Source organism: Halteromyces radiatus (genome assembly GCF_025201355.1).
Source record: "Halteromyces radiatus strain CBS 162.75 chromosome Unknown BX664scaffold_9, whole genome shotgun sequence".
NCBI lineage: Eukaryota > Fungi > Mucoromycota > Mucoromycetes > Mucorales > Cunninghamellaceae > Halteromyces > Halteromyces radiatus.
This window is the reverse complement of record NW_026251695.1, coordinates 726,338-740,323: the sequence shown is the minus strand read 5'-3', so window position 1 is coordinate 740,323 and position 13,986 is coordinate 726,338. Positions and strand designations below refer to the sequence as shown.

The window sequence follows — 13,986 nt, the reverse complement described above, 5'->3', positions numbered from 1 at the left end:
AGAGCGGAAAGAGAAAATTTCAATAATTATTAAAAAAAAAAAAAAAAAAAAAAAGTAGGTACACTATTACACTTTATTCACAAAAAAACATGTGATCTTTCTAATATAACATATTTTTTATATACAATTTCTTTGGATATATATATATGAATTAGTTTAAAAGTAAGTTGTTTTTTAATATATATAAAAGAAAAAAAGAAAAACTATATTAACAAGGTTACACTGATGAAATGACAGTTTCCTTACATGTATTCGTTCATATTCTACTATGCTCTTTCACTCTCTCTTTCTCTATATATATATATATATATCAGTTTCTAGCTCAGATGTCTACTTCTTTTTTTTTTTTTTTTCAATAGTAAGCATGAACTGCACTTGACACATTACATACAGTTTTATATTCTATACATTATAATCAAAAATTTAAAGAAATTAAACATTTTTTTTATTTGTTTCATATGTAAAAAAAAAAAAGAAATATTGACTCCGCTATTTTTTTTTTTTTTTGCGTGAATGCGCGAATCGATTACTTTTTCTTTTTTTCTCTCAACAGTTTACTTATCTTTCACTTTTTTGGATAATGAATATACAATATCTATTTTTCTTTTTCTTTTTTTTATATATTGTATATGCTGAAATACCTATCAAACAAGTCATATTTCAAGAAAAAAGAACACCGAAGAAAATAGCTATCATTGGTAAAGTTATCACTTCAAAAAAACTTATCTTTCTTTCATTTATGCTTATTATTCTTATTATTATTATTTTAAGGTGGTGGTGCTGCAGGGTCGTCCACAGCATTCTGGCTTAGCAATACTGTAGGACAATCAATACCTATTGATATGACAATATATGAAAAAGAAGGTCGTATTGGTGGAAGAAGTACAGTAGTACCAATCAAAGATACTCCTTCATTAGGTCATATTGAACTAGGTGCTTCCATTTTTGTACCTGTTAATTATAATATGATGAATGCTTCTGAAAAGTTTGGATTTCCTTTGAAACGATTGACAATGGCAACAAAACTTGGTATATGGGATGGACAATCGTTTTTATTTGAAGAAACAGGCAATCAATATTGGGATGCTATGAAAATGATATGGCGTTATGGTTTGGCTCCTCTCAAATTTCCTTCTTATTTACAACCTATTATTGATCGCTTCTTGACTATTTATCATCAAGATAAACCACCTTTTTCTACACTATCTCAAATAGTAGACCAATTGAATTTGACAGACTTGGTGAACAAAACGGCTTCTGATCATTTGACGTCTCTATTTGGCTCAGCCTTTGTGAACGAAATGATACAATCTGCTTCTCGTGGGAATTATGGTCAAGACGCAAATATTTTACATGCTTTTGCTGCTTTGGTAATATATATATATATATATATGTATTATTATTATAATCTACAAATGAATTGATATATTTATATGATATAGGTATCCATGTCAGCAGGTTCAGGCGCTTGGTCTTTGGAAGATGGCAATTATCGTATCTTTGAAGAATTTATTCATAGATCTCATAATACTCAACTTTTACTCAATACCAAAGTCATCTCTATTGATTCTGTTTATGAAATCGATGATCATAATAACAAAATTCAACAATACAAAATTCATACAAGTCTTTCTGAAGTGGATGATGAATTATATGATATTGTCATCCTAGCGTCACCTTTGGTAAATATGAATATTATATATATATATATATATTATATACTTATCTATTTCATTCCATATAGCATTTGGCCGATATTGATATCTCTTGTATACAATCTCCCAAAGAATATGAACGAGAATATCACACTGTCCATGTAACTTTGATTGCTGGATACCCTGATCCAACTTATTTTGGTCGTACGGAAAATGATGTCCCCACTTCCATCATTACCACTGGATTCCCTTTAGGTATATCCAAAAAAAAAAAAAAAAAAAAGAAAGGATGACTTTGTATTATGTTGACTTACATTTTTTTTTTTTAAAAAAAAAAATCGTAGTGGACCATTTTGAAAATCAAACATCACCCTTCACCACATTTACAAGACATATGATATTGGACAATGGCGAAAGTGTAGTCAAAATGTTTTCCTCTAAATCCATTTCCGATCAAGATCTTACTTCTTTATTTGTCAATACAAGTTGGGTTTATCGTCATGCCTGGCAAGCCTTTCCCAAGTTATTCCCCGTAGATCAAGAAGAGTGGCCTTCGATTATTCTACATGGATTTGATCAATCAAATACGAATGGTGGTATTTTTTATGCGAATGCCTTTGAAAGTGTGATCTCGGTAATATTACAAATGATATGATTATTTTCATATGCTCTCTCTACTAACCTTTTTTTTTTAATATCTAGACTATGGAAACTCAAACTCTGATGGGACAAAATATTGCAAAACTGATCTATGATCATTGGTGTACCGATTCTTTGAGAGAGACATGCGTACCTTTTGGTGATGGTTGGGGTACCCATTAGTTTAGATAGTGCAATGGGTATAGTAGTCTTCTTTTTTTTTGAATAAAATCTTCAATTACTATATCATGATCATTTTCTTCTATAAAAGGAGATACAAAAGTAGCTGACTTTTTCAAAATAAGGTTTATCATTGTAGTTAAATGCCAATCTTTTATTTCAATATCATATGAAAACTGATAAAACCAAAAAAAAAAAAAAAAAAAAAAAGAGGGACAAAGGAATCAAATTACAATATCTAACTAAATATAAAGTCATTTCTAATGGTATATCTACATGTTTAATCTCGTGCAATGATTTCTATATAATTATAAAGAAAGAAGGATATTAGTGTCTGTTGATGATATCTGTTTTCTATTTATTACCTCCAAGATCATCCAAATCATCATTGATGTCATTCTCCAATAAGTCAAGATTCTGAGATTCTGAATCTATATCCATTTGTTGTTGTTGTTGTAAGAGAGTAGGTAATTGATCCGCTTGATGAGTCAAAAAGAATTCAAAATGAATAGGGTTTTTGTAAGAAAGTCGAATTTGATTCCATTCTCTAGCTTTTTTCCTTTCCTCTTCCATTGTCGATGATGTACATTTGTTGGGATAATCTTCCATGCTTGCCTGTGCCTTGATCTTTTTAGACGCGTATGGAAAAGCCAGATGCCATGATTGAACCAATTTATAACAATTTTCTAGTTCATTGACCCATTTATGTGCTAAAGTATATAATCTTGCGCATATCGACATATGAACTAAAGCCACTGATACAAAATGTTCCAATCGTAATAGTGTACTGTTTTCTCTATATAAATGATAATACAAATATATATGTAAGAGATCAATGGGATTACTAAAAAAAAAAAAAATTCATCATCATTATCATATTATTATTACCTATAAACTTCAACCAGTACTACTTGTAACTATTTATGAATATATATGTATATATATTAAATCACGGGGAGTCAATTATTTCATTCAACCTATTTTACTTACTTTGTCGAGGATCACAGCAGCAGCAATCATTTTTCGCAAAGCAAATTCACAAGATTCACGACATGGAATAGTAGTGGGTGGAGCAGTATAGCGATCCTTTGGTATCCCAGACCAAAAGAGAGATTGTAATTGAATCAATGTATTGTCAATTTCCAAAGTTTTGAATCTTTTTAACAATCGTCGAGCCTATCAAAAAAAGAAATAAGTAGAATGTTGTGTTAATAAAGACAAGTTCATTTTTTATATATTATTATTATTACTTCACAAGTTCGTTTAAATCTATGAAAATGCCGTTGTTGGTTTTTATTCTTGTAATTCAATCGATCAAGAACAGCCACGTCGACCCAAAACTTGCGTTGAGAGCCAAAAGATTGTCGATATTTAGCAAGTTCTTTTAGATTATTTGCATGATCCAAGGCAATTGATTTATCTATTCGTACATCAGGTAAACATTGTTTATTAAGTTGTACTTTGGTGGTATCCATGTGGAATATTGTCGAGGAGAAGTAAAAAAAAAAAAAAAAGAAAAGTACGGTACAAAAAAGGAAAAGAGGCTAACAACTGAGTTTTAAACAAGAGGCAACAAGAGGAAACAACGAGTCTTTACAATTTTTTTTTTCTCTCTCTCTCATTTTATTCTTCCACATTCTTCACATCTATATATCATGGTAAGAAAAGAGATTATTAACAAAATGAATGAAGGAAGGAATAGATGGATGAATGGATGGATGGATTAGTAGATGGATGAATGGATGGATGGATGAGTGGATGGATGAATGGATGGATGGATGGATGGATGGATAGATGGAAATCAACTTATATATCTTTTTTTTTTTACTTGCATCATTCAATAGGGTCGCGTTAGAACTAAGACTGTCAAGAAAGCTTCTCGTGTATTGATCGAAAAGTACTATCCTCGTTTGACTTTGGATTTCCAAACCAATAAGAAGATCTGTGATGAAGTTGCTATTATCACCACCAAGCGTCTTCGTAACAAGATTGCTGGTTTCACCACTCATTTGATGCGTCGTATTTCTCGTGGTCCTGTCCGTGGTATTTCTTTCAAGTTACAAGAAGAAGAACGTGAACGTCGTGATAACTATGTTCCTGAATTCTCTGCTTTGGATACTTCTGCTATTGAAATCGATCCCGAAACTCAGGTAAAACTATATATGCAGCATTTTTTTCTTTTTTATTTGTGCAGTGTCATTCCTTTTTCTTTTCTTTTCTTTTCTTTCCTTTTAGGTGATGATGGATTGGAGAGAAAAGGAATGATATTGTGTTATTTTGAGGGAAAAAATGCGTGGTGGGTCTTTCGATGGCCATACTACAAAATCAAAAATTAGAAATTTTTTCTTTTTTTTTGATCCGGTGTCAAGATTCCACCCGCATTAAACATTTCTTCTTCTTTTTTTTTTTTATTAGGAATTACTCAAATCTATCAACTTTGAAAATCTTCCTGGTGTTCAAGTCACTGCTCCTGTCTCTGGTTTTGCTGGCAAGACTACTAGTCGTCGTGCTCCTCGCAAGCCTGTCACCTCTGCTTAGGTTTGGTAGTTTGTATAGTGTGATGATTCTTTGTTTATGAAATAAAGCTATTCTTGTTGTTTATTTTTTTGTATATACATATATTATTATTATTATTTGACTTTATTTTTAGTAATAATCATCATGATTTTAACAAAGAAGAAGGAATGTGTAAATAAGATAATTGATATACCAAGAATCACTAATGATTCAAATTAAAAACAACGAGAAAAAAGATCTAATAAAAAAGTTCTAATTGATTGTATAGTCATCCTAGTTCGATTCTTACTCTCTTCAACATGTATTTTCTAAGTTTCGTATTTTTGAATGCATTACGTTTTATATTCTATTTTATGCATATATTTATAGATACAAAGGGTGCTGATCCAACATGGATAGTCAATATTTATCAAATAAAGGAACAACATGAAACTGGGGATGGGGGCACTATACTATTGAATCAAGCTATGGAAAAATTTAAAGATCTGAAAACCCGGGAAATCAGCCTCCACCCACACATCTGCTAAGAAAGAGAGTGAACATAGAAACTGGTCTGGGGAGCAATGGAAACAGTCCTTTTTTGGTAAACAGCCATCTTGTGAGTTGCACCAAAGATTTTTCATAGAAAGCTACAAATCGCTAAATTCGCTCAGCTTGTTTTTTTTTTTTTTTTTGACGACCATAAAAAAAAAAAAAAAATTGGCTGTGTTATGATTTTCAGCTTGTTGTCTTCCAATGAAATTCAAAGAATTTCTTTCTCAACCTTAAATATTATATTCAATCAACCATCAATATATATATATATATTTAATGTTATCATGAATGTTATGAAAATAAAATAAAAAAAAAAAACAATGATATTATTAATAATAAAAAAAATCTAATCCAAATCGAGGCTGAAAGAAAAGTACTATATCTGGTTGATGGAAAAGAAGTTTAAACGCGTGTGCCCCGATGATCCAATGGCTAAAAACGCTCTCAGTCTGAAAATGAGCGAATTTTTTTTTTTTTTTTTTTTTGATTTATCTGAGACTTCAAACAATGATCTTTTTATTTTTTCACCAATTGCATTGAACCAATAATCTAAAGATCGACCAGTTAAAAAAAAAAAACTGAAGAATCAAAAGATTGCTTATGTTTTATATTTTTATAAACAGAAATAAAAAAAAAATAGGATGACCATGTTATTATTTGAATGATATTATTATTATTTATTATTATGATGATTATATTCATCAAAAATAGAAGTAATAGATTATGCGTGTCAAAAAGAAGAAGCTGATCGGGGTTTCTATCTACATAATAGGAAAAAACCGCTCACTGATCTTTTATTTTTCTCGTTTATAGTGAATGGATTAGACTGAGGCATTTATCATTTTTATATTGGTTGAGTGCTATCTATTATCTATGTACAGAAAAAAAAAAAAAGATATAAAATCCGATTTTATTTTTTTTTTAGAAATTTTTTTTTCTTTTTTCTTTTCATTCTTTCTCACTTTTTTTCTACTTCATCCCTTTACCGCTTTTTTTTTTTTTTTGACCGCTTTCTTAGCAGTCAATCCTTTTTCCTCTTTTCATTCTTTCCGACATTTTTTTTTTCTTTATATTACAATGGATCAAGAAAAACAACATATTCGTTTGGAATTCAAGGAAGACAGTCGTCGACGATCAGCATCGATCCAAGCATCGAGTGAATCTACGGTAGAAGCTGGATATAGTCAAATTCCTATCAAATTCCGTACTCTTTCTATCAATGTGACCAATTCTATGAATGGTGATCCCAATGAAAAGGCTGGCAAGAAAAAAAAGGAAATGGATGATTCCGAATATTTTGCTTCTATGGATTTCCATAAGCTTGAGTCTGCTGAAGTCATTCAACGATTCAACACGGATGATAAGGTTGGTTTAGAATCTTCTGCTGCTGAAACTCGTTTACAACGTAATGGTGCCAATGTATTTGCTCATCGTCGTCCTAATTATATTCTCAAGACACTTGGTTATATTTTTGGTGGTTTCTGTTCTGTTTTGTAAGTTTTTTATTATTATTTATTATTTATTATTTATTATCATTCTTATCTTTTTTTTTTTTTTTTTTTTTTTTTTGATAAAGATGGATTGGTGTGATTACTTTCTTCCTTTGTTGGATGCCACTTAGTACTCCTCCTATTACCCCTGGTGGGTCTCCTAGTGCCATCAATCTTGCTCTTGCTATTCTTGTCATCATTGTCATCTTTTTCCAAGCTTCTTTCTCTGCCTTCCAAGATTGGTCGACAGCCAAGGTAATGAAATCAATTTTGAATCTTCTTCCAGCAGAATGTTTGGTTGTTCGTAATGGGGATGTGATCAAGATGCCAGCATCCAATTTGGTCGTCGGTGATATAGTTCATATCAAGTTGGGAGATAAAGTACCTGCTGATCTTCGTTTGATTCAAGTATCCAATGATTTGAAATTCGATCGTGCCGTTTTGACTGGTGAAAGTGATGCTGTAGAAGGCTCTACCAGTTGTACTGATGAAAACTTTTTGGAATCTCAAAACGTTGCTTTAATGGGAACTCATGTGGTGAATGGTAATGCTGTTGGTGTTGTTATCTTGACTGGTAAGTTTTTTTTTATTATTTTTATTTTATGTTATTTGATAAATGGTGAAATGATTAAGAAATACTAAATCAAATGTAATCTATTTTAGGTAATAATACTGTGATGGGTCGTATCAACAAATTAACTACTGCGGCAAAGGAAAAAGTGACATTGATTCAACAAGAAATCTCTCGTTTTGTTCGTATCATTGTTTGTTTGACTATTGTACTTGTTATGATCCTTTTGATTGAATGGCTTGCGTAAGTTGGAATATAAAAAAAAGGAAATGGTGAAAGATTAGATTGACTCATCTTTTTTTTTTTTTTTTTTTTTTTAAAAAAAAAAATAGATTCTTACATATTCAACATCCTGATTTCCAAAATGTGGTTGCTTTATTGATGAACTTGATGGGTTGTGTTGTTGCATTTATTCCTGAAGGTGTCCCAGTGGGCGTGGCCATGACCATGATGATGATTGCTCGTAAGATGAAAAAGAACAAAGTGTTACCCAAAGGTTTGACAACGGTGGAAACACTTGGTTGTGTGAATGTGATCTGCTCTGACAAGACGGGTACTCTTACCCAAAACAAGATGTTTGTGACCAGTGTTGGTTTTGGTGATGCTGAATGTACTCCTGATGAATGCCGTGATACTCTTTCCAGTGGAACTAGTAATCCTATTGCTACCGCTTACAAACAACTCCATTTGGCCTCTTATTTCTGTAACAATGCTTCGTTTGATGCGTTGACCATGGATCTGCCTGTGAATGAACGTAAAGTGAATGGTGATGCTACTGATAGTGCTATTCTTCGTTTTGCTGCCAACTTGGGACCTGAATCAAAGAACAGTCAAGGTGATTCGGCTTTTGTGCGTACATTTGAAATTCCCTTCAATTCAAAGAACAAATGGATGTTGACCATGTATCAAGCTAGCAAGATGAATCCTCAACCCATGGTCAATATTTTCGGTGCTGTGCCCAATGATCGTGAATCCCTCATTTTTGTCAAGGGTGCTCCTGATATTTTGATGCCTAAATGTACTTCTGTTCTATGTGCTCAGACAAACACGGTGATGCCTCTTACTTCTGAAATGTCTGCTCGTCTTAGTGCTATGCAAGAAAAATGGGCTCGTCATGGTCAACGTGTACTTGTGCTTTGCCGTCGCTTCTATAGTCCTGAATCCGATATCCATGCCAATGGCTTCCAAGATGAATTGGTACAACATGCTGTTCAAGATTTGACCGTGATTGGTCTTGTCGGCATTATGGATCCTCCTCGTCCTGAAATCACTCAAACCATTGCTGATTGCCGCCGTGCTGGCACCCGTTTCTTCATGGTCACTGGTGATTTCGGTCTTACTGCTGCTGCCATCGCTCGACAAATTGGTATCTTTACTTGTGAACGAGATCCTCATAATTATATGGATGTGGCCAAGGTAGCGGATGATGAAGATGAAAAATTCCAAGGTCGAACAAGCTTACTGTTGACTGGTAGTGATTTATTGAAATTTGGTGATGTTGAATGGAGCCGTGTATGCCGCTATGAAGAAATTGTGTTTGCTCGTACCACCCCTGAACAAAAACTCAAAATTGTCAAGGAATTTCAAAAACGTGATGGTGTGGTTGCTGTGACAGGTGATGGTGTGAATGATGCTCCTGCTTTGAAGGCGGCTGATGTGGGTGTGGCTGTGGTCAGTGGTAGTGATGTGGCCATTGAAGCTGCTGATTTGGTCCTCATGGGTGAATTTGATTCCATCACTGAAGCTATTCGCTTGGGTCGTTTGGTCTTTCAAAATTTACAAAAAGTCATTGGTTATCTCTTGCCTGCTGGTTCTTGGTCTGAAATCTGGCCTGTCTTGGTCAATGCATTTGCTGGTACTCCCCTTCCCCTTAGTTCCTTCTTGATGATCATGATTTGTTGTTTCACCGATCTTTTCCCTGCCTTGGCCATCATCATGGAAAATGAAGAATTCGATTTGCTTTCTATGCCTCCTCGTAATCCAAAGAAGGACCATTTGATCAATCTCAAGATTTATATCCAATCCTACTTGTAAGTTTGTTTTTTTTTTTAAAAAAAAAAAAAAAAGACATGTCATCATCTATAGATATATATATATTGACTTTTTTTTTTGTGGAATAGATTTATGGGATCTATGCAAACAATCTGTTCTCTCGGTATGTTCTTTTACTATATGAAGGAAGCCACTGGCTTGGGTTGGTTCGATTTTGTTGGTACTTATAGTCCTGGTCCATGGGGACCTGCAAATCAACAAAGCTTTGGTGTTGGACCTGATGGTAAAGCATTAACGGCGGATGATTTCCAATGGAACCTTCAAATTGGACAATGTGTGACCTTTGTGACCTTGGTAATTCTTCAATGGGGTAACATTATGTCTGTCCGTAATCGTCGATTGTCCATCCTACAAGCTGATCCTATCCGTCGTGGTCATCGTAATCTTTGGTTGTTCCTTGGTATGTTGTGTTCGCTCATTACTGCTCTTATTGTCACCGAAGTGCCTTGGTTCCATGATGTCATGCAAACCGGTCCTGTTCCTGTCAAATTCTGGTTCTTGCCATTCCCTCTTGCCGTCGGTATCATCATGATGGATGATGTTCGAAAATTGATTGTTAGATGTTTCCCCAATAGCATCATTGCCAAGATTGCTTGGTAAACCCTATATATATCTTTTCTCTTTAGACTTTCTTTCCTTGTATTCTTTATTTTTTTTTTTTTTTTTGTCTGATAGTATTGTAATATAGCCTCATTTTATATCTTTTTTTTTATAATAAACTTGACCAACCAAACTATAAATATATTCAACAGAAGAAAGAAAAATCATAGCTGTACAAATGAAAAAAAAGTCATCTTTCAATAAAATAACAGATTTTATTATATATATATGCTTGTATAAAGAGGGAATCTAATGTAAATTCTAAGAATGAGATAATTCCTTCAAAATAGCATCAGCACCAAGTTCAAGAAGTTTGTTTGCCACAGTCACCCCTAAATCATTAGCAAGTTTATATTGCGATTCCAAAGATAAAGAGGGATCCACAGAAATCTGATCTTCATGTTCCACCACGGTTTGTCCATCCAAACTTGCAACCAATCCTCTTAATTTTAACACATGATCATCTCCATAAGAAGAATTGACACCAATAGGTACACTGCATCCACCTTCCAACGTACGCATCAAAGATCGTTCACTTGTACAGACGAGTCGAGTAAGGGGATGATTCAAACTGACCAATAAATCAGTACATACTGGATCATTTTCACGACATTCCACACCCAAAGCACCTTGAGAGACTGCATGTAATGATTCCGAAGGAGATAGAATGTGAGAAATACGATGAGTCATATTAAGACGAGTCAATCCTGCCACTGCCAATACAATAGCTGCATATTGTCCATTGGGATCGTCCAATTTTGATAATCGAGTATTCCTAAATTAATTAAAACAAAAATGACATAATCATCAGTTCTATTCTCTATTTGTCTTTATTCTCCTTTTTTTTTGGGGGGGACTTACAAGTTACCACGAACATCTGTAAAAGTAAGATGAGGATATTTACGTTTCAATTGAGCCACACGACGTAAACTACTTGTACCAATAACAGATCCAGCAGGAAGAGTAGCCAAAGTATAATCCTTAAACTTGTCAGATAAGACCACAGCATCATGAGGATTTTCACGTTCAAGAACTGCACCAAGATACATGCCTTCAGGTAAAGTGGTAGGTAAATCTTTTAAACTATGTACAACAAAATCCACACGACCATCTTCAAGAGCCACTTCTAATTCCTTGGTGAATAATGACTTTTCGCCAATCTTGCTAAGTGCCACATCCAAAATACGATCCCCCGTCGTTGACATGGCTACAATTTCAAACTTGTGTTGTGGATAGGATTTTTGGAGAAGACTACATACTAGTTCAGTTTGAACCATAGCTAATTGTGATTTACGAGTGCCAATACGGAAAGTACGTTGTTCTGACATTATATTTATCTAATAGTATGTACAATAAAGTAGAGAAGAAAAGAAAAAAAAAAAAAAAAAAGACGGAAAAAAAGAGTTTCAGGGCCAAAACCCTACCTTTTTTTTTTATATATATTTTTCCCTGGTAGAGAGAGACACCCAAAATGTGACGACTTCGGGGTATGAATTGTGTCATTCAAATTTTACCTCTTTGGTTTATCCCATTTGGCATGATCTCTCTCTCTCTCTCTCTCTTTTTCCTTTAGTATACAAATAGATATGCGGGGACAAGATTTTGATCATGATTTGAAAAACTTGTTTCAAAAACAAAATGAAATAGAATCTACCATCGACATGGAAAATTTGACCTTACTTGCTGGTGGTGAAGAAGCGTAAGCGATATATTTGTATAGTTATATCAATGAACTTAACCTCTATTTTTTTTTTTTTTTTTTTTTTTTTTTTTTTTTAGATTACGGGAAGTAACCAATGGGCACGATGTATCAACGTTTTTTGTGGATCCAACTCTCTTTTCATTATTACGTCAATATAATGAAGACGATTCACGTATTTCTAGTTATAACCGGGTTCGTATGGTGAATGGTGATCCAATGACAAAACGAAAGCCACAAGCAAAGGATGTTTTACCAAACCGCATACTGGAAGAACAAGACGAACAAACTTGGCAAGAAGCTGAATCAATACGAGAAGAACTAGAAGCTCCCACCATGTATCCCAATCCTCACGTTCCCAAGAAACGACGATATCATGCTGATAGTACTCTTCCTTCCATCCTACGACCTTTGGAGAACGGTACACCTAGTAGAAGTAGTAGTGTTTCGAATATAGTATCACCCAGGTCGACACCAATAGCTCCTATTTGTTCACCATCACCATCCACAATATTTCCTCCATCTCTATCTCCTCTACAAACGAACAACAAAAGCCAAGATCATACTATTTTTGAAGATAATACTCGGCCACGACGTATATCTACTTGTTTCAACACAATGCCTGAAAGTTCTACCACATCATCACCATTATCAACTTCAATAACAGCAAAAGAAACAGAAGAAATATCATCATCATCATCATCGATACTAGCCATGTCTTCTTCAAGTCAACAACTATCCATGGACGCACCATCTTCGCACCCAACGGTCGATCACAACAACATCAGCAGCAATGTAGATGAAGCTCCCGTTGACGAGGAAGAGAGTTCGTCACCTGTTTATGCTACTACGCCTTCTTTAACTTCACTTGACAACAGCAATGAGCCCGCATCATCAAACCCTACCGACGTATCTCCAACTGAACCATCCACAACAAATCATCCTGATATCCCCGAAACTTTTATATCCAAAAAATTTATGGAAATGGCAACCAAGCTACAAACTAGCCCTTTACGTTCGATCAAAAAGAAGTATTATATGGATGTGCCTCCTCGACATAGAAAGGCCCTCAATTATGCCATTGCAAAGAATCATATACAAATGGAAGTACAAAAACAACAGGATTCGAGTGGAAAAATATCCATGCAGGCAACGGAAACAATAGAACCAGAGGATGAAAATAAGCATTCTGCAAAGAAGAAGAAGAAGAAGAAAGAGAAATCGAAAAAGAAGAAAATAGCAACTGAATCCATGGAGGAGAATCATCCACTCACGATTGGACAAGAACTCATCTTCACGATCTCGATTTATCAAGCAAACAAACCAAGTAAACTCCTCCAAGAATTTCAATTACTGGGCTCTCAAAATCTGACGGATTTACGGGATGCATTGTACTGTCGTATGGATTTCACAGCCCATGGGGATCGACAAGGACGACAACCTGAAGGCCAGATCATCAATACTATTCGACAAAAATTATCAGCCAGTTTTTTTTATATCGGTAATACATTTTATGTGGATGAACGAAATAAAATGACAGATGATGATGATGATGATGATCCAAGTCAATCTATTCGACAATGGATCGTTGAACGATCTACGACAACGAATCCACCTGAAAAAAAAGCCATGAATTGCCTTTCTTTCAGTCAATTGTCTTTGGAACTCAATCATCCATATTTATTTTATCATCAACAAAATTGTCAACATATAGTAATGATTCGTGATATCAGGTAAATATCAAAAAAAAAAAGTATACTGAAATAAATGTGACACTAATATTTGATATTTATAGACTGTTGGGTGCAAGAGATGAATTGAATCGATCAAGATATCCTGTGACAACCTATAGTTGGCGATATACAAGATATAAATGTACTATGTGTGCTGTATATCCTGCGGTATACGTTACTACCAATGATTATCTTAGTGGGTTTTCTCCTTGTTATTTTTGTGATCGATGTTATGGTCCTTTCCATTTTGATTCCAATGGTAATCCAGTATCTAAATTTGATGTCCATCCATACCATGGTTCATGATACCCTCTCT

General features: G+C 34.1%; 6 protein-coding genes across 6 annotated transcripts; 4 read left to right on the top strand and 2 right to left on the bottom strand.

Moving 5' to 3' along the window:
• Positions 1-529: 529 nt before the first annotated feature.
• BX664DRAFT_342077 (Prenylcysteine lyase-domain-containing protein) lies at positions 530-2,546 on the top strand. Its single transcript, XM_051547088.1, has 6 exons — positions 530-698; positions 772-1,370; positions 1,443-1,682; positions 1,745-1,910; positions 2,000-2,289; positions 2,358-2,546. Exons 1-6 carry the CDS (start codon positions 581-583, stop codon positions 2,475-2,477), a joined length of 1,533 nt encoding a protein of 510 aa, XP_051396740.1. The 5' UTR covers positions 530-580; the 3' UTR covers positions 2,478-2,546.
• A 141-nt stretch (positions 2,547-2,687) lies between these two features.
• On the bottom strand, positions 2,688-3,980 carry BX664DRAFT_342075 (uncharacterized protein). The gene is made up of 5 exons (XM_051547087.1): positions 3,725-3,980; positions 3,465-3,650; positions 3,363-3,391; positions 2,840-3,270; positions 2,688-2,774 (listed from the first exon to the last, which is right to left on the bottom strand). Exons 1-5 carry the CDS (start codon positions 3,947-3,949, stop codon positions 2,755-2,757), a joined length of 891 nt encoding a protein of 296 aa, XP_051396739.1. The 5' UTR covers positions 3,950-3,980; the 3' UTR covers positions 2,688-2,754.
• Positions 3,981-4,099: 119 nt separating this feature from the next.
• On the top strand, positions 4,100-5,090 carry BX664DRAFT_303185 (40S ribosomal protein S17-A). Its single transcript, XM_051542469.1, has 3 exons — positions 4,100-4,132; positions 4,319-4,624; positions 4,890-5,090. Exons 1-3 carry the CDS (start codon positions 4,130-4,132, stop codon positions 5,010-5,012), a joined length of 432 nt encoding a protein of 143 aa, XP_051396738.1. The 5' UTR covers positions 4,100-4,129; the 3' UTR covers positions 5,013-5,090.
• Positions 5,091-6,529: 1,439 nt separating this feature from the next.
• On the top strand, positions 6,530-10,367 carry BX664DRAFT_303182 (putative Na/K ATPase alpha 1 subunit). The gene is made up of 5 exons (XM_051542468.1): positions 6,530-7,018; positions 7,102-7,589; positions 7,679-7,829; positions 7,919-9,616; positions 9,707-10,367. The coding sequence occupies exons 1-5, from the start codon at positions 6,603-6,605 to the stop codon at positions 10,236-10,238; spliced, it is 3,285 nt and encodes a 1,094-aa protein (XP_051396737.1). The 5' UTR covers positions 6,530-6,602; the 3' UTR covers positions 10,239-10,367.
• A 69-nt stretch (positions 10,368-10,436) lies between these two features.
• Positions 10,437-11,620, bottom strand: BX664DRAFT_362135 (porphobilinogen deaminase). Its single transcript, XM_051548289.1, has 2 exons — positions 11,100-11,620; positions 10,437-11,013 (listed from the first exon to the last, which is right to left on the bottom strand). Exons 1-2 carry the CDS (start codon positions 11,564-11,566, stop codon positions 10,500-10,502), a joined length of 981 nt encoding a protein of 326 aa, XP_051396736.1. The 5' UTR covers positions 11,567-11,620; the 3' UTR covers positions 10,437-10,499.
• A 1,460-nt stretch (positions 11,621-13,080) lies between these two features.
• On the top strand, positions 13,081-13,976 carry BX664DRAFT_269273 (snRNA-activating protein of 50kDa MW C terminal-domain-containing protein; the record flags this gene model as incomplete). Its single annotated transcript, XM_051541047.1, has 2 exons — positions 13,081-13,670; positions 13,733-13,976. 2 exons carry the CDS (start codon positions 13,081-13,083, stop codon positions 13,974-13,976), a joined length of 834 nt encoding a protein of 277 aa, XP_051396735.1.
• Between the last annotated feature and the right edge of the window lie 10 nt (positions 13,977-13,986).